The sequence below is a fragment of the Neophocaena asiaeorientalis genome, unplaced genomic scaffold, assembly GCF_003031525.2.
Source record: "Neophocaena asiaeorientalis asiaeorientalis breed wild unplaced genomic scaffold, Neophocaena_asiaeorientalis_V1.1 scaffold182, whole genome shotgun sequence".
NCBI lineage: Eukaryota > Metazoa > Chordata > Mammalia > Artiodactyla > Phocoenidae > Neophocaena > Neophocaena asiaeorientalis.
Window position 1 is genome coordinate 1898452 of NW_020174648.1, and position 22619 is coordinate 1921070.

A 22619-nucleotide genomic window follows, 5' to 3' on the forward strand; every position below is an offset into this window, starting at 1 on the left:
AGAGGGCATGTACGAGGCCAAGCCATGGACCAGGACTTTGGTTACATGCGGAGTGGGGAGTAGGGTCTACAGCAAATGAGTAAACAGACTGAGGATAGTGGGAACCAGGTTTCTCATAGATGGAGAAGGGAGTTTAACATATAAAAAGAGAGAAGGCCAGAGTAAATCCTGCAGTGTTGAATTAGAACTGGAGATATTGATTTGAATTGATGGTTTTAAAACACAGAGATATAAAAGAAAGTACAAATGTTTGTGTGTGTATATGTATGCATATATATACATACGCATGTATATATATATATATATATATATACACACATATTATGCCCCTTTAGAAAACCTGGAAACAATAACACTCAGGTAGTAATGAACACACTCACATATCAGTTTCTAAATATCATTTTAATACTATATTAAAAGGAACCAGAGCTCCCTGGAGAAACAGATGACCCCTAGGGCAGGGGCAGGGAAAGTACAAGATGAGCCTGGGTCATACTGCTATGCCAGCTGTAAGGAGGCACTCAGAATGACGGGGACATTCCAAATAACACAAGAGACAGTTTGTAGGGGTTCCCACTGGCCAAATCTAGGACAGTTTGAGCATCAAAATAAATAATAATAGTAACAAATTGTAACTGAGTAAATTAAGAGTCTACGTGTTCATAGTGATATAAATAAATAAGTAAACAAAAGTGGGGCAGGGCGACGGGAGCTCTACTCATCAAAAGAATGGCAACCAGTAAGTCTAGAAGAAATGACAGAATTAGCAAATCACCATTTGGCAACTATCACATTAGTAACTGATTCGGGTAAGAATTATCAATGAACTCTAAAACTGGTGGGCAAAAGTTTCATGAGGATAGAATATTTATATAGTTTTGAGTTTCTCCCTACAAAGTACTCAGTAATTATTTATTAGTAAGTATAAAATACTGGAGAAACCTTGCAGACACTCACCATCTTAATCATGCAACTGAATGCAATATTCTAGATTGAATCCTGGATGTACATAGGCCATTACATGGACAAGTGGCAAAATCTGAATAGGATCTATGAATTAGATAGCAATATTGGATCAAAGTTCATCTCTTCATTTTGATGGTTGAATGTTGTTGTGTAGGAGAGTGTGCTGGTAGTTGGGATATACTCACTGAAGTCTTAAGGGAGCATATAATGCTGTAATGGATATTCATGTCTGCAACCTGTTCTCAAATGATTCAGAAGTATTAACAATTGAGGAATCTGGGGGATTCTGGATCATTTCTGCAACTTTTATGTAAATATAAAATTATTTCAAAATAAAAAGTTAAGTAAAGTAATGCTTTCTTTGCTCTCTACCTCTACAAAATAATAGCCATCAAATGAGCTAATTCCCTACACCCAGAAAACCTCACATGCTCCTTTAATGATTGTTTATGTTCTCATGTATATGTGTCCTTGAAGAGACAAACAGCACTCAAACTTTTTAGTATTTCCAACCTCTGGCATAGTACACACTAAATAGAAACTAATCCACTATATACCCACCCACAAAGCTGATTCTATCACTCTCCATTACTTTACAAACTTTTCTAGGTAAAGAAGATTTGAACACTAATTGAAAGATATACCACATTTATTTTTTAATTATAAAAATATAAACTTGTAAGTTTAACTTGATCCATCAGAAATACCAATGGATCTTTTAGAGGGTAACTAGGTATGACAATTTTAAAGGTCATAAGAAAAAATAACTAAGAACTGCTAGAAAATTGTTAAAATAACTGCAAAGAGAGGGGACTAGACCTACCAGATATCAAAACATAGTATAATGCCTCAGTAATTAAAACATTATAGGGGACTTCCCTGGTGGTCCAGTAGGTAAGACTCCACACTCCCAATGCAGGGGCCGCGGGTTCAATCCCTGGTCAGGGAAATAGATCCCACACGCATGCCGCAGCTAAGAGTCCGCATGCCGCAACTGAGAGTCTGCATGCCGCCAGAAAGATCCTGAGTGCCGCAATGAAGACCCAGAGCAGCCAAAATAAATAAATAAAATAAATATTAAACAACAACAACAACATTATAGACCAGCTCATAAACAGAGTTAATGTCCAATGGAGCAGAACAGAAAGTCCAGAAACTAAAGCTAAATAAAGAAACTAAATAAAGAAAATTTACTACAGGGAAAAACAAGAGACTCTTTAACAAATGCTATTGGGACAACTGATAGCCATCTGGGAAAAAACAACAACAACAGTGGAGCCATACTTCATTACATATACCAGGATAAATTCCAACAATATCAAAAACTTAAATGCAAAAAATAAAACTATAAAGGTACTAAAAGAAAAAAAAAAAGCAGAATTCCTCCATAATGTTGGAGTGAGCAAGGCTAACTATGATTCAAAATCAGAAAATCTATCAGAAAAGATGAACTGATTACATTAAAAACAAAAAGTTTCTGTAAGGCAAACACCCCCCCCCAAAGATAACAAAACAAAAAACTATAAGCAAAGTCAAAAGAAATTTAAAAATTGGGGAAAATATTTATATCTCATATCACAAAGGGCTATTATCCTTCTTATGTATGAGCTCCTGTAAATTGATAGGACCAATGACAAAGCTAAAAATGAGCAAAGGGGTGGTGCAGTGGTTAAGAATCCGCCTGCCAATGCAGGGGACATGGGTTCGAGCCCTGGTCCGGGAAGATCCCATATCCCGTGCAGCAACTAAGCCCATGCGCCACAACTACTGAGCCGGCGCTCTAGAGCCCATGCTCCATAACAAGAGAAGCCGCCGCAATGAGAAGCCTGCGCACCGCAACAAAGAGTGGTCCTCGCTCGCTGCAGCTAGGGAAAGCCCGCTTGCAGCAACAAAGACCCAACGCAGCCAAAAATAAATAAATAAATACATAAATTTATTTTAAAAAATGAGCAAAGGATATGCAAAGACAAAATACAAATGGCTCTTAAACAAATAAAAAGATGCTACATGTGAAACAAACAAAACCCAAAGTTTGATAATACACTGTTGTTGAGGCTAGCGGGGAAGAGGCATTCTCATACACCACTGCTGAGAATGTAAACTGATTAAACACCTATGTAAAAATGTATGTGCCCTTTGACCCAGCACTTCCACTTCTGGATATATTTGATCATGTATGAAATAAAATATGTACAGGGTAATTTTGGGCAACAGTGGTTGTAAAAACAAAATACTGGAACTTTTATGTCCAACAAGGGCCTGGTTAAATGAATTATGGTAGATCCATACAATGGAGCATGATGTCCTTTTGATATTTTTTAAAAATTGTGAGCTGTGGGAATGTATTACTGATTCAAAAAACAGAAAAACAAAACAAAACATTGCTTGGTGTAGGAAACCTGTTGCCTATGTGACAAAATCCAAACTTCTGAGTTTGGTAAATAAGACCCTTTATAACCAAATGGAGTCAGGTGTACTGGCTAAAAGTGCAATCTAAGGTCAGGTTTGTGGGATCAAAATATAAACTCTAAATAGTCATTAGACTGCAAGACATTGGGCATGTAATTTCACCTATCTAAGCTCCCTCTGTAAAACGGAGATAATGTAACAGTTCTTCCCTCCTTGGGTTGTGAAGAGTGAAAGAGACAATCCCCAGTAATGCTCAGCACGGTGCCTGACACATTGTCAGAGACCAATCAATGCCAGCTATTTATTAGGAATAATCTGGTTCCAATCTACCTTTCCAGACCTCAATATTCCAGTTTTAGAGCCATGAACCTGAGGCTCCGAATCTTTCACTATTTCCTGAATGCACCAAACTTTTAAAACTGGTTTTCTGATGACCTCGATCTCCATGCTCTCCTTGGATGAACTACCACCTATGATAATAAAATCTACAGCTCCAGCCCACACTTCTCGCCTAAGCTACAGATTTTAGCTCCTAAGTAACTAGTCAACATTTACTCCTGGATGTTCCTGTCAAGGTGAGATTCTGCACCCAATTTCACTGTGTGTGGGTTTTCCCCCACCACCAAGCAATTCTTGGACACCAGCTGGGTGTCCTACAATTTAACTTAATTCTGACACTATCTACCCGGAGATAGCATCAGACTCCACAGGTTAAGGGCTCAGTCCCATAGGACTGCCCTCCACTTCAGATGGCAATTGCAAGTCCAGGTTGTCACCTGTGCTTCTGACCAGCTGGCTATAAATTAGAGGTCCCTATGAGCCCCTGTTTGGGTTCAATTAATTTGCTAGGGTAAAGAATATACAACAGGGAGAGGACAGTCTCTTCAATAAATGGTGTTGGGAAAACTGGGCAGTCACATGCAAAGGAACGAAACTGGACAACTATTTTATAACATATGCAAAAATTAACTCAAAATGGATTAAAGACTTGAACTTAAGACCTGACACCATAAAACTCCTAGAAAAAAACATATGCGGTGAGTTCCTTGACATTGGTCTTGGCAATTATATTTTGGATTTGACACCAAAAGCAAAGGCAACAAAAGCAAAAATAAACAAGTGGGACTACATCAAACCAAAAAGCTTCTGCAAAGCAAAGGAAACCATCAACAAAACAAGAAGACAACCTACTGAATGGGAGAAAATATTTGCAAATCATATATCTGATAAGTGGTTCGTATCCAAAATATATAAAGAACTCATACAACTCAATAGCAAAAAAATAATCCAATTAAAAAATAAGCAGAAGATCTGAATAGACATTTTTCCAAAGAAGACATACAAGTGGCCAACAGATACATGAAAAGGTGCTCAACATCACTAATCACAAGGGAAATGCAAATCAAACCACAATAAGACATCACCTCATACCTGTTAGAATGGCTATCATCAAAGAGACAAGAAATAACCAGTGTTGGTACGGCTGTGGAGAAAAGGGAACCCTTGTGCATCACTGGTGGGAACGTAAATTGGTGCAGGCGCTGTGGAAAACATTATGGAGGTTCCTCAAAAAATTAAAAATAGAACTGCCATATGATCCAGCAATTTTACTTCTAGGTATTTAACTGAAGAGAGAACAAAAACACTAATTCAAAAAGATACCTGCACCCCCACATTCACTGCAGTACTATTTACAATATCCAAGGTATGGAAACAACCTAAGTACTCATCAACGTATGAATGGATAAAGAAAAAAAATGTGGTATATATACAATGGAATATTACTCGGCCATAAAAAAGAATAAAACCTTGTCATTTGCAATAACACTGATGGCCCTTGAGGGCATTACACTAAGTGAAATAAGTCAGAGAAAGATAAATACTGTATGATCTCACTTACAGAATCTAAAACAAAATGAAACAAAACAAACCCAAGCTCACAGATACTGAGAACAGATGGGTGGCTGCCAGAGGCTGGGGGGTCGGGGGGTGGGAGACATGGGTGAAGGGAATCAAAAGGTACAGACGACCAGTTATAAAATAAGTCATCAGGATGGTGACTATGGTAAATAATACTGTACTGCATATTTGAAAGCTGCTAAGTGAACAGATCTCAAAAGTTCTCTTCACAAGAAAAAAAAAATTCTGTACCTATATATGGTGATGTTTGTTAACTAGACTTATTGTGGTGATCATTTCACAATATGTACAAATACTGAATCATTATGCTGTACATCTGAAACTAACATAATGTACAATTATACCTCAAAAAAAAAATTTGCTAGGGCGGCTCACAGGTCTTAGGAAACCAGTTTACTCCCTAGATTACTGGTTTATTACAAAGGATATCAATCAAGAGCCGATGAAGAGATACATAGGTCGAGGTCCTGAACAAAGAAGCTTCTGTCTTTGTGGAGTTTGGGGCCTGGCATGGTGGCACACGGAAACTTTTGGTTCACCAACCTGTAAAGTTCCCCGAACCCCGTACTGTTGGAATTTTTATAGAGGCTTCCTTACGTAGGCAAGATCAATTAGTAACTCCAGCCATGATCAGTTATTTCCAGCTCCTCTCCACTCCCCGGAGAAAGGGCAAGGGTGCGGGGCTGAAAATTCCAAGCTTCTAATTATGGCTTGGTCTTTCTGGTGGACAGCCTCCATCCAGGAGGCATCCAGGAACCAACCCAGAATCACCTCAATAGAATAAGATATGCTCCTAGTGTTCCTACCACTTAGGAATTTACAAGGGTTTTAGGAGCTGTGTGTCAGGAACTGGGGACAGAAACCAATATATCTATTTCTTATTATTTTACACAAGGAAACAAAATATCCAAAATTAAATTCATTATCTTCCTCTGCTCCATCTCCCTAAGTCTGCTCCTTTCTATATATTCCTAAGATAGCTAACAGCTTCATTATACACTTAGTCATCCAATCCAGAAATTTAGGAGTCATTTTTAACTTCTTCCTCTCTCTCAATTGTCTCACTCAGCCCAAATGTTCACCAAATTCCTTCCATTCCAGTTCTTGAGTATCCCCTAGATGTCCAGGTTTTAGTTTGGACTCACTGCATGTGCATTTACTACAACAGCCCCCAAGGGCTCTCATCTCAGCTTGCCCTTCCCAATTCATCCTCCACAATGCTGCTACAATTAGTTTTCTAAAACTCAAATCTGATCTTTCCACATTCAAAGTCTTTTCCATGGCCTCCCAGTGCCTAAGGAGAAAATCTTTACTTCAGCTCAACTACACAGTCTCCTGAGCTTGCCATGCTCTTCTCTCATTTCTTGTCGCTGTTGTCTCTGCTCTGTCCTCCACCTAGAACAGGGTTAACTCAGGGAGCCTGTGAACTGGACGGAAACAAAATTACATTTTTATTTTCACTAACTTCTACCTGAAACTTAGCATTTCCTTCAGTTACGATGGTAGGCAGCAAACCATAGTATTAGCGTTACCTGTGACTTTCTCAACAGAAGAAATCAATAAATTTTTCATATCATATTAGCATTGTTGCAGATACTTCAAAGTATCATTTATATTTATGGTCCGAAATTATGGTAGTTACTAGATCACTCTAAATCTTGTTAATGTGTAAATAACGAAGCACATGTTACTCTATCACAAATTAGCTTTTTGTAATTTTAGGTTAAAAAATATATACTTCAATATTATTAGTTTTGTTTATAAGTCTACGTATTTTAATTTATGTATTTAAAAACATTATTTTGAGAAAGGATCCAGAAACTTCTCTAGACTGCCAAAGGAGTCACTTGCACAAAAAAAGGTTAAGAGTCCTTTTCCAAACCTAGGGTGTTCTTTCCCACTGTATCTTCCTGCAGGATTGCTATTCTCCCTTTAAGACTTGGTTGAAACTATCACCCCAGCCCTAACTTCTAGACCCCCTCCTCTTCCCCTCCACATTCCCACAGGCCCTCTGTATATGTGTGGCTCCCCCATTAGATAAAGCTCCTTGAAGGCAGGAAGGTGTCATTCATTTTTGTATATTCAACACCTAGTTCAGAGCCTGCCACACAGAGTGAAACAAAATTTTGTTCAATAAATAAATGAATGAATATACAAGAATATACGCAGATCAAATATTTTAGTCTCAAAATCTGGGTTTGAATCCTGGCTAACAATTAGCAGCTTTGTGAATTTGGGAACGTCATTTAACTCTTTTAAACCTCTTTCTCAGGTCTGAAATGTGGATAAATCTTCCCTACTTATTGCACTCTTGTCAAGAGGATTAAATAAGGTAACTGTGTGAAAGTGCTTTGTCAAGTTGCAAGGGCTATACAAAATTTAGCTATCATTATACCAAGTTATCTAGTAATACATTTTAAAAATTGTGCTAAGGTCAGTCCATCATTTAAAACCCATCTCCAGCCAATCCCTCTACCTGCCTGCTATGGACTGAATGTTCATGACCCCCCTAGAATTCACACGGTGAAGCCCCAGTGCGGTGGTATTTGGAGGTGGGATTTTAGGGAGGAGTCCTCATGATGGGATTAGTGCCTTTATAAGAGACATGATAGAGATGATTCCTCTTTCATTCTTTCTCTGCAATGTGAGGATGGATACAGGAAGAAGACTGCTGCCTGTGAATCACAAAGAGGGCTTTCACCAGAACCCAACCATGGTGGCACCCTGATCTTGGATTTCTAGTAACCAGAACTGTGAAAAATAAATCCCTATTGTTTAAGCCACACAGTCCATGATATCTTGTTATAGCAGCCAAACTAAGACACTGCCCTATGCTGTAGAGTGTATCTAGAAGCTTTTCTCTAAATGTACCAGTGCTTTGTACTTTCAGGTCTTTGTGCCCTCATTTCCATTATACTTCCTGTTGTTGTGCCCAATGCCCTTCCCTCTTTGCAGCCTGGGTAGCGTCTATGGATTCTTCAATACTCAGCCCAAGTGTTAATAACCTCCTTACAAACCTTTTTCTGGCCTCTCCCTTCCCCTGCACCTTGCACAATATAGGAGAGTTAACCTTCTCTGAGTCTCTAGACAGCAGGCCTATTCTTCCCATCCATCAGGAATGCATGTTTGCCTAAGCATAAAATTGGACAAGCAGAAGTGATTAGAAAATATATGAAACAAATCAGTGACAGTGTATGCTTTTGGTTATTTGCAAGAACAGCAGAGCCCTAGCCTGATAAGTTTAAATTCTGAATGATGAATCTGTCAAAAGTGCTTTAAATATTCAGTTTCACCTCATTATAAATGTAAATCCATTCACTCTAGCAAAGCAAGTTGAAGTTCATCTTGCAATGTCTATTTCAACAGTCATATCAACGCAGAGTACTGTGTCATTGAAAATGGCACCCTGAGGAGGCTCAGACAAGAGACCACAGCACCTCTGAATTCCTCCCATTCTTACTATGTCTGCAAGGAGAACAGGAGTGAGAATTCTAGCCCAGACCCCTTACCTCAGAGTGTGACAACGGAGAACAGAGGCCAGAGGGATGGCAGTCAATTCCACACACAAAGAGTTACATAAGCTAACCTTTGCAGAGTAGGAGGAGGCAGTGGTGATCTTCCAGGCCCAAGGGCAACCCTACAAGGGAATTTCTGACCCTCTTATAGAGTTGCCTTAAGGTTTGCTCAATTCTCAGGAGATAGGAAACAGTTCCCAAGAAAGTACAGGAGTATGAAAAAGACCACCAAGGCAATGATACACAGACAGTAACTGATTCAGACCAAATTTTGAGTTTGAGATTTAGTTTAAGATCAAGCAGAAGGAAATTAAGTTATCCCCTAATTACACTGTCGTAAATGATCTCACTTCCTATCAGAGACACACAAAGCGTGCATTAGGGAAAACTTTCAATTTCCTGCCATCCACCTTTAGATCTATTTCCCCCAGTACTCTGAGAACAAGTTGCCTGATTTGCTTTTGTAGTCCCTTGAGTTCTTCAGTTCCTAAAAGTCATGAGCCAGCTTGCTCAATGATGCCCCATTTAATTTATTAACTATTCCCTTACCTAAACGTCCTCTATAACCTCCTTACCTACAGTTAGGAAGGTGCTCAAGAGCTGCTCCGTGGCAACAGGCTTGATCTCTGTCCGCAGATTAACAAATCTGCCAACCACCAAGGGGGCTCGGCGGAAACCCAGAATCCTGGTTTGGAAGGTTGAACAGAAGAGAAAAATCTTTGGGGATATATTTTAAACAGTAATCTTTTTTTTTTTTTTTTTGTGGCTGCATTGTGCAGCTTGCGGGATATTAGTTCCCCAACCAGGGATCGAACTGGGCCCCTGGCAGTGAGAGCGCAGAGTCCTAAACACTAACCACAGGACTGCCGGGGAATTCCCTAAACAGTAGTCTTAAATATCATGGTTAATCGTGTTAGGTGTGTAAAGGTATTGCTGACTGCTGGTAAGTATTTTTTAGAGGTACATATATTTGTGAATTTAATATCAAGATGTAAATAATTTATGTAAGACAAATCTAGCAAAATGTGAGCAATTGTTAAACCTAGGGAGTGGGTATATGGGTTCACTATACTATTCTTTCTACGTCTGTTAGAAATTTTTCATAACAAAATTTTAAAATTTAACGAAGCATTAAAAAAAAATTGGGCCTAAACCCATACAGGGCTTCAAACCTTTACATAAAACATTGACAGAAAACTACACAGATTAATCTAAAAGGATAAACTCACAGGACAACTTAAATATAGATACATTTGAAGATACTTCTAATGGTCTAAAAGTGCAACCTTATCGTTGAGCACCATCATTTTTTTAAAGAAAGGAAATTTTCTGGCTAAAAAATACATACTCGCTGAAGAAAAGCTGGAGGGGCAGGATTTGGAACACACAGAAAATTTATGGGAGAAAATTAAAATCATCCATAATTCCACAACCGAGAAGTAACTACTGCCATTTCGGCATAAGACCATTTTTTCCTTCACATGTATATATAAACACATACTCACTCTTGTGTATATATACACAATTGAGATTATGCTATATGCACTTCTGTCTCCTGCTTTTCACTCATCATTGTATCATGAGCCTTTTCTCATGTTATTAGAAAAAAAAATGTGCACATGGGGCATATGTACATGTATAACTGATTCACTTTGTTATAAAGCAGAAAGTAACACACCATTGTAAAGCAATTACACTCCAACAAAGATGTTAAAAAAATGACTGTGCAATAAATAATCTATTGTTCAGGGCTGCTGACTGACTCTGTCCTAAACTCATTTTCAGAAAAGCCACAAAAGCAAGGAGATCAATAGATGTCAAAATAACATAAAAAATGAGAGAACTTCCTGAGGCCAGAGGAGGTGGTTAAATCCTAATGTAATGGAGAAATAGCAACCCAGAGCAGAAAAGTATAAGGTGGGAAAGAAAGTGAGGAAGTATTTTTTCTCCCCATTGACTGTTGTCAGGCCTTCAAAGAACAGCAGCCACTTAGTGCTGGGAAGCCGTGTCCAGTGGCACCTGAGCTTGGATGGGGCAGTTAATAAAAGGGGTAGGGGGACTGGCCACAGAATATCTTTCAGACTTTGAGGGAGGGAAGGGCTTTAAAATACAAGACCCCCAAAGCACAGGTGATAAATTGAAACGTTACAGGGACTTCCCTGGCAGTCCAGTGGTTAATACTCGGTGCTTCCACTGCAAGGGGCACAGGTCAGATCCCTGGTCACGGAACTAGGATCCCGCATGCTGTGTGGCGAGGCCACAAAAATAAATAAATAATTAGAAACATGATTATATTTAATTAACATCAAAAGTAATTTCCATACAAAGACCACTTCACTCTAAGTTAACAGGTGTTGTGCTGTGAAAAGGAGGTACTAATCTCTACCCATAATTGGGGGAATATAAAATAACAATGAGATACCACTTTACATATATTAACTAAAATTAGTATGTTGGATAATATAAAATATTGGTATGGATATGGGAAAAGGATCTTCATGAACTGGTGTCCATCAACAGAGAAACAGGACGGGGTTTAGGGATGAAAAAATAAGGAAACAAACAAGGTCTTGGAAAGACTGATTCTAACGTGCAATTAAGTGACAAGTAGGATTTACCCAACTCCTTCCCACTAGGCCTTAGAAGAGGCAGTGAAAATTCACGGTATTGTGAACAAACATGTATTTAATTCTTCCCTTTCATTAGATGTTTAGATTGCTTCCATATTTTCACTACTGAAAATGCTACTAGCTAAGATCTTGGTGTATGTATCTTTGAATTTCTGATTCTCTAGAGTACTTCCTAGAAATATCTGGGATGTTTGTATAAAAAGGTAGTTACTCATTCAAAGGGTATGAACATTAAGGTTTTTGATACATAATGCCGGAGTTTTTAAAAGAATGACTGAACCAATTAACAATGACACAAGCAGTATACGAATGTCAATGTATTCCTGCCAATAAAGTATTATCTTTTTTCTAATCTTCGCCATTTTCAGTAGGAGAAAATAGTATCCCATTGTTTCAACTGGATTTTTTTTTTTTTTTTTTGGCCTCGCTGCATGGCTTGTGGGATCTTAGTTCCCTGACCAGGGATTGAACCCTGGCCCACAGCAGTGAAAGTGCAGAGTCCTAACCACTGGACCACAAGGGAATTCCCTGGATTTTATTTTATTACTGGTGAAGATGAACTCCCTCTGTCATATTTATTAGCAATCAATAATTTCTATTCAACCAACTGTGTTCTTAGACCATTTTCTACTAGCGTTTTAGAGCATGTATAAGATTTTCTAAACATTTATATATTAAGGCTATTAATGCTTAGATTATATTAGATTCAAGTATTTTCCTCCTAAGTTTGTTTGCTTTTAAATTTTGTTTGATGTTTCTTGACATATGAGTTAATTTTTTTTTTTAATTTAGTTGAATCTATTGAGTTTTTTCTTTGTGATTTTTAAATTATTGCTTTTATGCTTAGAAAATCCTTCCTAATCCAGAAAAAAGACAAAAATTCACCTTTATTTACTTCTGGTTTCCTTATAGATTCATTTTTAAAATATTGTGAATAATTTATTTTAAAGTCTACCAATATGCCCTAATTAAAGAGCTGATCAGAGTAGCAACTGGGATACTAGACAATTCAGTTACAAGGATCCTGACTAGTAACTTGCTACCAAAGTATTAATTTTCCTAGTTAACTTATATATTTGGAATTCACATCTATTTTCCTCTTAGAATTATCCTGGTTATTGAAGCTGTGCATATTTTATATGAAGGACAATAAAATTCACATATATGTCATGCTACATGTTTTTAGCATATGAGGATAAGTGAGTATTACTCAAAACAAAACAAAAATCAGGACTGCCAGGCCCAATTAATGACCAGTTCAATTTAGGGACTTGAATTCAAACTCTGGTTTTCTTCCTGCCATTTTATTTACCAAGAACATCTTCACTCATGCTAATGAGAGAGGGCATAACAGAATGAAATGACCTAAAAAAGCCTGGAGTTAAGACATTTACTTTGGTATTCCTAGTACCACCCAAATAATAAGGAACTCACACAAATTTAATGGAATTAATCAGTTATCTAAAGTAGGTAACAAGTTAAAGTTATTAGATTTCGGTTTTTTTTATTACATTCCTTTGAAAGGCATCCACAAGTCCTCTCCAGGATATTCCTAAAAGGAAACAAAACGAATGTAACCCACTGTGATTACACATACCTGTCCAAATGAAAGGCTGCTACCTCTGCATTGTGTCTATCATAACCAGCATAAGGTTCCCCTTCTACCACATAGTCTCGGTTATACCTGCAGAGTGAATAGGAAGCACAGATGTAGACATGAATTACATCAGTACCAGAGGCGACAGCACAAGAGGCAGAATAGAAATTTGCAAGCCTGATTTTGCTCTAGAAAACTTCTCTGTCAATCCTGAGAACAGTCACGGATTAGCATAGATCACTGGTTGACGTGGTGAAGATGAAGTGGAGAAGAAAACTAGAATTATACATCTACCTCTGCAATCATTCTATGAATAAAACACAGATGTTATTTTTACCCCTCTAAAAGACTTTCAATGTAGCTTAAGTAAAACTATAAGGTGCTTTTCTGGAAGGTGAGGACCATCTTTGTATCTTCAGCACAGTGTTAAGCCTATAGTTCATGCTTAATAAATGTCTACTGAAATGTTTATTAGACTAAGCTGAAGTAAAAGGAAAATATGGCAAGGCTTACCAGAATGGCTATAGCAAGGCTAATTAGAGAAGTTTAAATTTCATGGGGAAAAAAATGGTCCGGATATGCCTCTGTTTTTGTTAACAAGGAGGCAAAGGTACATTTGCCTTCCCTGTTAATGGGAAGAACTAGACACAATTCACCTATGACCTCTACTGTTCGCTTGCATTTCCTCAACCAAAAGGAGACGTATCAGGCTTTACAAGACAGAAATAAGTTGAGAATGATGTGAAGAGGAGGCACTCCACTAAGGACACTTGGATCTCCAATGCTGAAAAGGCCATGGGGAATTTGGAAACGGTACTGTACAAGGCAGTGACCTTCAACATAAATGACCACAGAGTACAAAGTAAAACCATGTCCACCAAACACATTTTCAAATCAAAGTGATGAAACATTTATGTTAGAAGACAGACACGCAAAACCACCTGGTTGGACACCAGTTTCTTCCTAGCATGGTCAATATACTCAAACATATTTTTTTGTTTCTAGTGTCAAAGCATCATTTAGGCTGCCAAGGATTACACCTGTTACCTCCAAATTAAAAATCTCAGTTTTTAAACAGGACTGCAGCAAAAGCTGACACTATTCAAGCACTTCTCTCTCCACTACAGCTGCAGGCTGTCCATAAAGCTGGGCGACAGTCCTTGAATACCTTATTTCTCAGGACTCCAGAGGAGCCACAGGAAGATTTGTGGTGCTGTGCTGTCCACTCCTTTCAGTGAAACATTAGAGAACTTTCCAGTACATGGAAAGGCTGCTTGTAGTGAAATGTAAAACCCTAGAAGAATCCAGGAACTTTGCGAGTAGGCTGGAGAAACAGGGAGGGAAGGAAAAGGGAAAGGAAGAAAAATCAAAATGAAAGAACTGCATTGGAGTCCGAAGGTCTGAATCCTTAGTTCATGCTTTGGTTATGAGAAATACGGAAAGTCAGAACCCTGGATCTCATTTTCCCCAGCTGTAAAATGAGTAGTTGGACTAGTTGATCTCCAAGGTCCCTTTCAGCACTTCCTAAGATCAGTCACTGACTTCTACCCACCCCCAGGCCCTTGCCATCTTGTTCCTTTCCCACCATAACTGCACTTTTTGCCTGTGAAAATCAATTTACTTCCAGAAAGGATACAGCTATTGGGTTGGCCAAAAGGTTCGTTCAGTTAGTGAACACGTTGTTCAATAAAGATCTTCGTGAAAGTGAAAAATGTCTTTTTTTACTTAAAGCCCCATTAACGTTTTGGCCAACCCAATATACTGAAAAAAATCACTTTTATAATAATGTAGTAAGGAAAAATGTGCAAATAAAGGCATCACTGTATTCCTATATATTTCATGTACTATACAAATCTTCCATCTCTGGCAGGAGGACATGGACAACCAGGCTCCAGAAATGCTGAACCACAAGTGGCTGTTAAAGAAAGGTGCACGTCTCGACTTAGCAGAAAGGTCTTAGATCCTCCTCTCAACAAAGCAATCCATCTTAAGTCACTGACAGAGCAGCAAAATTCATACAGTAACTGCCAATAAATCACTCCTATCCTTCTGGTGAAGGACATCAGAATGTGACCAAGAACATTAATTTGCACCTACACTAGGACTAAATAGTCTCAGAGGCCCGCAGGGTCAGAATAGCAATTTGCTGGGTGTTTGGGGGCTGGAGTCAATTTCTACAAGCACTTAAATGTGCACCCACTTTCCCCACCCCGGGAGAATGCCAGGTGTAATCAGCCCAGGTCAGTGTGTGCAGTGACTAGAGCGCTATCACCTACTGCAGGTGCCCGACACCTTGCGGGAGGTGGGGCAGGAGCATCTCTGGAGCTGGGCATAGACAAGGGCTCTTCAGAAGGTGAGGGGGGAGGAAGGGGCCGCACTGACAAGAATAAAGAGCTGGGTGTAGAGAGGAGGACCAGGCTGTGAGGGGCTGGCCACTAGGCTGTGCAGGCTGGGTTTTGTCTGGTGAGCAATGGGAATCCCTGGACGTTTTAAAGTTGCGGAGCACAGTGATTATATGGGTATTTGGGAGAAGAATGAAAGTGGATTTCAGGATGGTCTGGAAGAGGAAAGTAATGGGAAGGCCGCAGTGGTAGTAAGAGACATGAGATAAAGCAACAGTGACTAAGGTTAGCTTATGCATTTATCTGCTGCCACGTCCACTAGTCACCAGTCTGGCCTCTTCCTCCCTCCAGTTATGCTTTGTCTGAATACCCCAGTCCTATCTGCAAAGCACCTGGACTAATACTAATGTTGCACACCATCAGTAATATCTGCCTTCTAACACTTCCTGCTGTCCCATCTCACCTTCAAGTCTTAGTGTACAAATAGTGGGGGTGGAGAGGGTATCCTTTTATTTAAACACAAAATGCCTGCAACTCATCTCTTTTTACATGAATTTAATTTTTGTTTTTAGTCTGTCTTCTTTCCATCACTCTGCTTATGCTGCGATCTCTCAGGCTACAAATCAAGAGGTCAAAGATCATATTTCAAAAGGAAAGTAGCAAATTTTTGATGATGAGTGATCCATGTCATCTCTCTTACAGGAAGGCAAACAAATTTAAGAGAATCACACATGTGTGGCAGAACACAAGCTGCTCACACTCTGACATCTCCATTAGTTACTGCAGGGTGATCTTGTCAAGTTATTCTTTCTCAAGTTATTCTAAGTCTCAGTTTCTTACTCTGGAAATAAGAACTGTAACTGCCCACAGTTGTGACAAAGGTTAAAAGCATTAACAGATACAAAAGTACTTAGTGTAATGCCTGGCAAATGGTGTGCATGCAACAAATATTAGATCCAAGTCCCACATAACTATGCTTTTTCCTCATTACCTGCCAATCAGACTTTCTATTCTCCAAAAGTCTACTGCATTTTAAAACTTTCCTAATTTCCACATCTTCCACACACCATACTGCCCAGTTCCAGGCAAATGCAGATCCCTTCCATTTCTGGAATTCCAATAATATTAGCTCTCTGCTTGCCTATTATCTACTGATATTTGAGCCATGAAGGGAGCTAAGCCAACTACTCTGGTCACAGTTGGTTTTTGCACCCCTTCACCCCATATTTCTTCTCCCACTCCAGCAAGAGCCCCAAAGTCATGTGTTACAATTTTCTCAAAAGCTCTACTGAGGAATGAAAAAAATGTTTAGTACACAGAAAATTTTCGACATTACAAATTTTGAGAAAATCCACTAGTAACTAATACCTGTCAAAAGAATATAAATCACCATCATGTTAACCTATTTCAAATTCATATACAAACAGAAAACTTTAAAAAAACTAATTATACTATAGAATGGCCACACGAATTATCTCTGTAGATCCTTAAAAAAGTCCAAAGGGATCACTGTCTAACAACATATGATCTAGCCCTCTCTAGTTCAAATTTGGACTGAGGCAACTAAAATGGCCCAGTTCTCTGCTTAAAACAGGTAAAAGAAACAACAACGAGATATCACTACACACATATTAGAATGACCAAAATCCAAAACACTGACAACACCAAATGCTGTTGAGGATGTGGAATAACAAGAACTCTCATTCGCTGCTGATGGGAATGTAAAACGGTACAGCTGCTTTGGAAGACAGACTGGCAGTTTCCTACAAAATGAAACATACTCTTACCATATGATCCAGCAATTGTGCTCCTTGGTATTTACCCAAATGAACTAAGAACTTACATCTACACAAATCCTGCACATGAATGTTTATAGCAGCTTTATTCATAACTGCCAAAACTTGAGTAGGTGAATGGATAAACAAACTGCGGTACAGCTATACAATGGAATATTATTTAGGAAAAAAGAAAAAGAAAAAAAAAAGCTATCAAGCCACAAAAAGACATGGAGGAACCTTAAGACACAGAGAGAAGCCAATCTGAAAAGCTTACAAAAGGTATGATTCCAACTATATGGCATTCTGGAAAAGGCAAAACCATGGAGACAGTAAAAAGATTAGGGGTTGCCAGTGGTTCAGGGGGAGGAATGGAAGGATGAATAGATAGAACACAGGGGACACTGAGGACAGGGAAGCTATTCTGTATGATACTGTAGTTTATTGAAACTCTCACAGAATGTACAGCACAAAGAGTGAACTTAATGTAAATTATGGACTTTAGTTAATAAATTAATATTGGCTCATCAACTGTAACAAATGTACTAATTTGATGGAAGATGTTAATAATTGGAGAGACTGGGGAAGAGAGGGGAGGGGATATATAGGAACTTTCTGTACTCTCCCCTTGATCTTTCTGTAAACCTAAAATTGCTTAAAAAATAAAATAAAGCCTATTAATTAAAACAAAACCAAAGCTCAAGTGAAAGAATCACAGCTTTAGTGCTAAAAAGGACTTAAGTCACCCATCCAAAACCTACTCCAACTCTGGGGAACTCCTACTCCACAGCATCCCTGACATGTGGTTGCCCAGTCTTTAATTGTACACTTATGGTGACAAGTTACTTATTTCCTAACCAATTCATTTTGTATCTCTGACATCTGGCACATAGTAGATACTTGACAAATTTCAGAATCAAGGATGCTCTAACTGTAAAATGTGCAGTCTAATATTGAACCAAAACATATTCCTATAAATTTCCCTTACTCAAAGAATCATGGAACATTAAGAGCTAGAAGAGACTTCAGAGATCTTCTAGTCTCTCCTTCCCATTTTACTGAAGAGAATACCAAGAGAGGGAGATGAGCACTCATATAAATCCCAAGTTACAACTAAACAGCACAGATAACTTCAAGATGAAGACTTACCGCTTAGGTTTGAAGACAACTTTCTGTCCTCCTTCAAGTATCAGTAAGGCTTTCAGTTGTGTCCCTTTATAACCTACATCAGCTTTAATGATTTTCTTGGTGGCCATGGCATGCATGATTGCCCCCAGCTCTGGTGTCTCTTCAGGGTACACTTCCCGGGGAACCACCCACTGGGATGCAATCTCCCAGGGAGACTGCAAGGTGTGGTCCAGCTTGGACACCAGCTCTACCCGCAAGCCAGCCATCATTCGGTGAAAGGCCCTCTGGTCCTCCCGGTTGGCAGCTGATGTATCTAAGTTGTCAATCAGGAAAACTTTGGTGAAGATAAAGATGACAAGGAGAATTGCTAACAGCACGACTCGCTGCTTTAGCTTCATGTTGACCTCTTTTCCTTCTCCCCTGACTACTCTCTCTCACTTATCAAGGAGAGCAGGTGGTGATTGTCAGCAAGGAGATTCCATGATTATACACACTGGTCCATTTCTTCACTGAGGTGCCTCCCACAATTCCTGCAAGCCCAAGTATAAAGCACAATTCAATCAGAATTCTGTCCTTCCACCCCTGAATCTTTTGCAAGCCTCAAATATATTACTCACCATTTTAGCCTTGCTAATCCTATGCCCGAGAAGACCCAATAATTTAAAATGAACTGGTCCAAGGAAGGACCTAATAGTTAAGAACCGGGTACATTGAAAATTTAAAAGCAAATACTACTGTTTTAATAGGGTGCAGAGCCATCTAGGAGCCATTTGGATGGCTACCAATTCCTAGAAACCAAAACAATAGGAAAAAGCACAAAAAAGTAAAACATTGAGATATGCATAACTCCTTAACTTTCATTTTTACCTTTCAAAATCCATAAAGGACTTTTGAATATCCAAAACCACCAGTATTTGGTAACTTTTCAGTTATCTCCTCCAAATATAAGTTTTATGACACGTTATAACACAGGAACTCCTAAAGATGCCAAAGAGGGTACAGAGGAGAGTAATAACTCCCTCTCCAAATTCAAATACCTAGCAATCCTGGACATGTCATATCTGCTATTCATGTATTTAAATACAACAAATACCCAGATATATATCTCTACTTAATCAGTCTTCTACTAATTATTTTTCAAAATTAAAAACCCTGTAAAATATGGATAATCAAATCTGGATAAATTAAGTAAAGGAAAAACATATCCCTATACCATCTGGCTATTAGTAGAACATGACCAGAAAACTAATGAAACCTGGTACTAGAGCAACACTATGAAATCTGGACTGGTCAGGCACATAACAAAGATACTGATGCTACAGACATAAAGAAGTGCTGCTTCCAGTGTGGGGCACAACACCCTCTGGTCAATTCTGAAGCTAAAAGATTCCAAATACAAGATTTTTGCAAGGGTGTCAAGAACATACAATTCAGCCTCATTTGCATGCTGACAGGCTGCTTTCCACTCCACAGGGCCATTTAAAAACATGCACAAGCTCACTTTGCTACATGCCTACAGGCAGCACGCACTGGGCTAAGACAAAGATGACAAGAAGATAAAAGGGTGTTGCTTCTCTCTCCAATTCATTTAACAACTCAAACCATTAATTGAAGAAATAAAACCAATACAAAAGATAGGACAAATGATTCAGGCTGAGACACTCCCACCCAAACTGGAGACTGCTCCCCTAATAACAGCTGGAAACACATCCAAAAACAGTCTACTAGAGCAACAGTGTGTTCTAAGGGCAGCACCTTGCTCAGAGCTTGCTGACATGCAGTTTATTCGTGGTGATTAACCTCTCTTCCCATTCATTTTCATAAAGATGGGAAAGCGAGAGTCACATTCAAATTCTAATTATCTCCAGCCACCTGTTTTGTTGCATCATCATCTCCCAGGGAGTACATAACACTATTAGCTGAAACACAGGCAACTCAAGTACATCCAAAATGTAATTGTGATGGTATCAAGTTTGGTGTGAAACTCAGTAAAACAATTCCCTGTGATTACTGATAACAGCAATGCTAGTAGAGCAGATTTCAGAGATTTTTGCTAGTTCCAACATGACCTAAACCACACAACTTCTTCAATTATTTGTTCAGCAGTACACATCTCTGGCTGCAGTGGTAAAAGGTAGCATGGAAATCTCCCTGGGTCAGCAATCATTTCCTCAGCCCCTCCAGCTGCAACTACCTCCTGCTGAGGTACAATTCTGGCACAAAGGGGTCAGATGAACAGCCTTTCACTTCCTATAAAACCCTCCTCAGGACTAAAGTCTGGTTAACCCGGGAACTTCTAATGATGCTGCTCATTTCATTTAGAATGAAGAAATTCCTCCCTTATGCTATATAAACAAATTATATCTAAACATTTAGCACAAAGGTTAGGGAGAGTGAGGGCTTTTTGTTTTTTTTTTAAATCACCAATGCAATAGGAAGTTCTAGTAGCTCCAAAATTCAAACAAAACAAAGTGAGTCTGTATGCTTTTCAATTTTGAAACCTCATTACCTTCTGATGGGCCTCAGAAGAGCACATTCATCAGTTCAGGGCTGCAGATAATTCATCCACTCAACTAGGACAGAAATTTCTATTAAGTGAACTGAAGAGTTCGACTGTTACCTCGCTTCACTATTTACCTCTGCAGATTAGTAGTGAGGGCAGGTTTAACGAAGGGGCTGAACAAGTTTTCTTGTTTGTGATTAGTCACCACATCCTGGTAAAACAAGTAAGATTGCAATTTGACACTGTTCTCTACAACTGCCCGTCATGCCCACAGCCATCGACTTCATTTAGTGATCAGCACCTTCTACTGGATCCCTGAAAGAACTGCCTCTGGGCCTCCAGGTTCTCCAATCCAGACTAGATAATGCAGCAAAATCGTATTTCTAATCACACACCATTTTTGAGTTCTATAAATCCCTTAGCAAGGCATTAAAGCCCTACCCTAAATGACTTCGGCCAATCTACATTGCAAGGCACCACTCTCATTCTCTTCACTCATCACTTGTCAGCTTCCACCACAAACATGGTCCCCTAAGTCACTCCTCACTGGAACTCTCTCAAAATTCCTCTAGCTCTTATCTCTTCTTCCCATCTTCTCCTGTTTAAAGCCTAATTAAGCTTTCAAAGGCCATCTACAAAGCTGTTTCTGGTCTCTCCTTACACTCTATAGTAACTAACCTCTCTCATCTTTAGACCAGTACTTAACTACATTCTGCCTTATCCAGTGTCTTCTTGTACGTCGTTCTCAATCCCCCTCTCAGAATCCTGGCTCCTTAGTGATCTTAACTACCTTTGCACTCCCTGCAGTACGTAGCATAGTAAGGGTACATGCATTATTCACCTAAACTGAACAAACTACTGCAAATGAGGCTATGCAAGTATCTTAGGACTCTGCTATTAATTTCCTCGGTATTCGGTATCAAATGAGTGTGTATTAACTGGCACCTTAATGTTGGCTGTCCTTAGTTAGCTCTCCTGGTTTTGGGAATCTAATTCTCTACCAACACTCTACTCAATTTAGTTGGTGGTTTCAGAGTACAGTCTCTTTTTCTAAGTACTGACAGTTCAGAAAGAGGTTTTCCTTTAGCTGGAAAGCTGCTACTCCTTCAGCCTACAGGGCAAGCACAATGATCTTCAAGAAATCAACAATGTAGAGGTTTTAGCGGAATTTTTACAAAAAGTCTATGAGTTTGCAAGACTCCTTTCCAGAAAAATGTATTAGATGCACGATACAGAATAATTCCATCCTCTAATAATGGCAGACTCTTTTACTCTTTACAATTGATCCCCTTCTCTCCTGTATGCTTGAGAGGGGAGGGTACCCAAGACAGTTTCCATGCTGTATTATCTTCTTTTCTTACTTGAGATAACAGCATACTATGCACGCTCTGCAAACTGGGTTTCTAAGAGGATCCCCCCTTGCAGATACTAAGAAAATGAAAGCAAGATCACTGGGTATATCCCAAGTTATTCATGAAAACTTCTCTTGCATTCCCAGGAGCCTGCCTGCTATATTTCATGCCCTCACCTCCTGTATAAATGCCTCCAACGGTGTAACATTGTCCAGTTATATTATGGTCATTTATTTTAATGTTTCGGTTATGTGAAACACAGCCTACCTCAAAGAACAGTCTCAAGGTAACAACGTAACTCAAAAAATGTTAAATAGAAAAAGGCAAGTGTGTAAGTCTTCACACTAAAAGCTGGTATAAATTCCAAGACTGGAGTTCTGGAAGGTAGAAGCTTATTAAGGAATTTTCGTACTGAACCCTGGTTTCACTCTCAGCTCCATCAGTGAAATGAGGCTTGATATGGAAGCTAGTATTTCATTCCT

The 22619-nt window shown here is 39.0% G+C and overlaps 1 protein-coding gene across 5 annotated transcripts in view; it reads right to left on the bottom strand.

Moving 5' to 3' along the window:
- The window catches only part of FAM20B (FAM20B glycosaminoglycan xylosylkinase), a 40914-nt gene that overhangs the window by 9954 nt on the left and 8341 nt on the right, over positions 1-22619 (bottom strand). For 2 of the 5 annotated variants that reach the window (XR_003005041.1, XM_024758798.1), the window contains exons 1-4: positions 20792-21379; positions 18304-18812; positions 13038-13124; positions 9386-9495 (exon numbers count right to left, since the gene is read on the bottom strand). Coding sequence is in view for 4 of the 5 variants with exons in the window: in XM_024758798.1 (XP_024614566.1) it covers positions 9386-9495; positions 13038-13124; positions 18304-18680 (574 nt within the window). In the remaining variant the exon portion in view is untranslated. Of the gene's footprint in view, positions 1-9385; positions 9496-13037; positions 13125-18303; positions 18813-20791; positions 21380-22619 lie in introns of those variants that run through there. The other 3 variants (XM_024758800.1, XM_024758801.1, XM_024758799.1) reach the window with 2 other exon arrangements.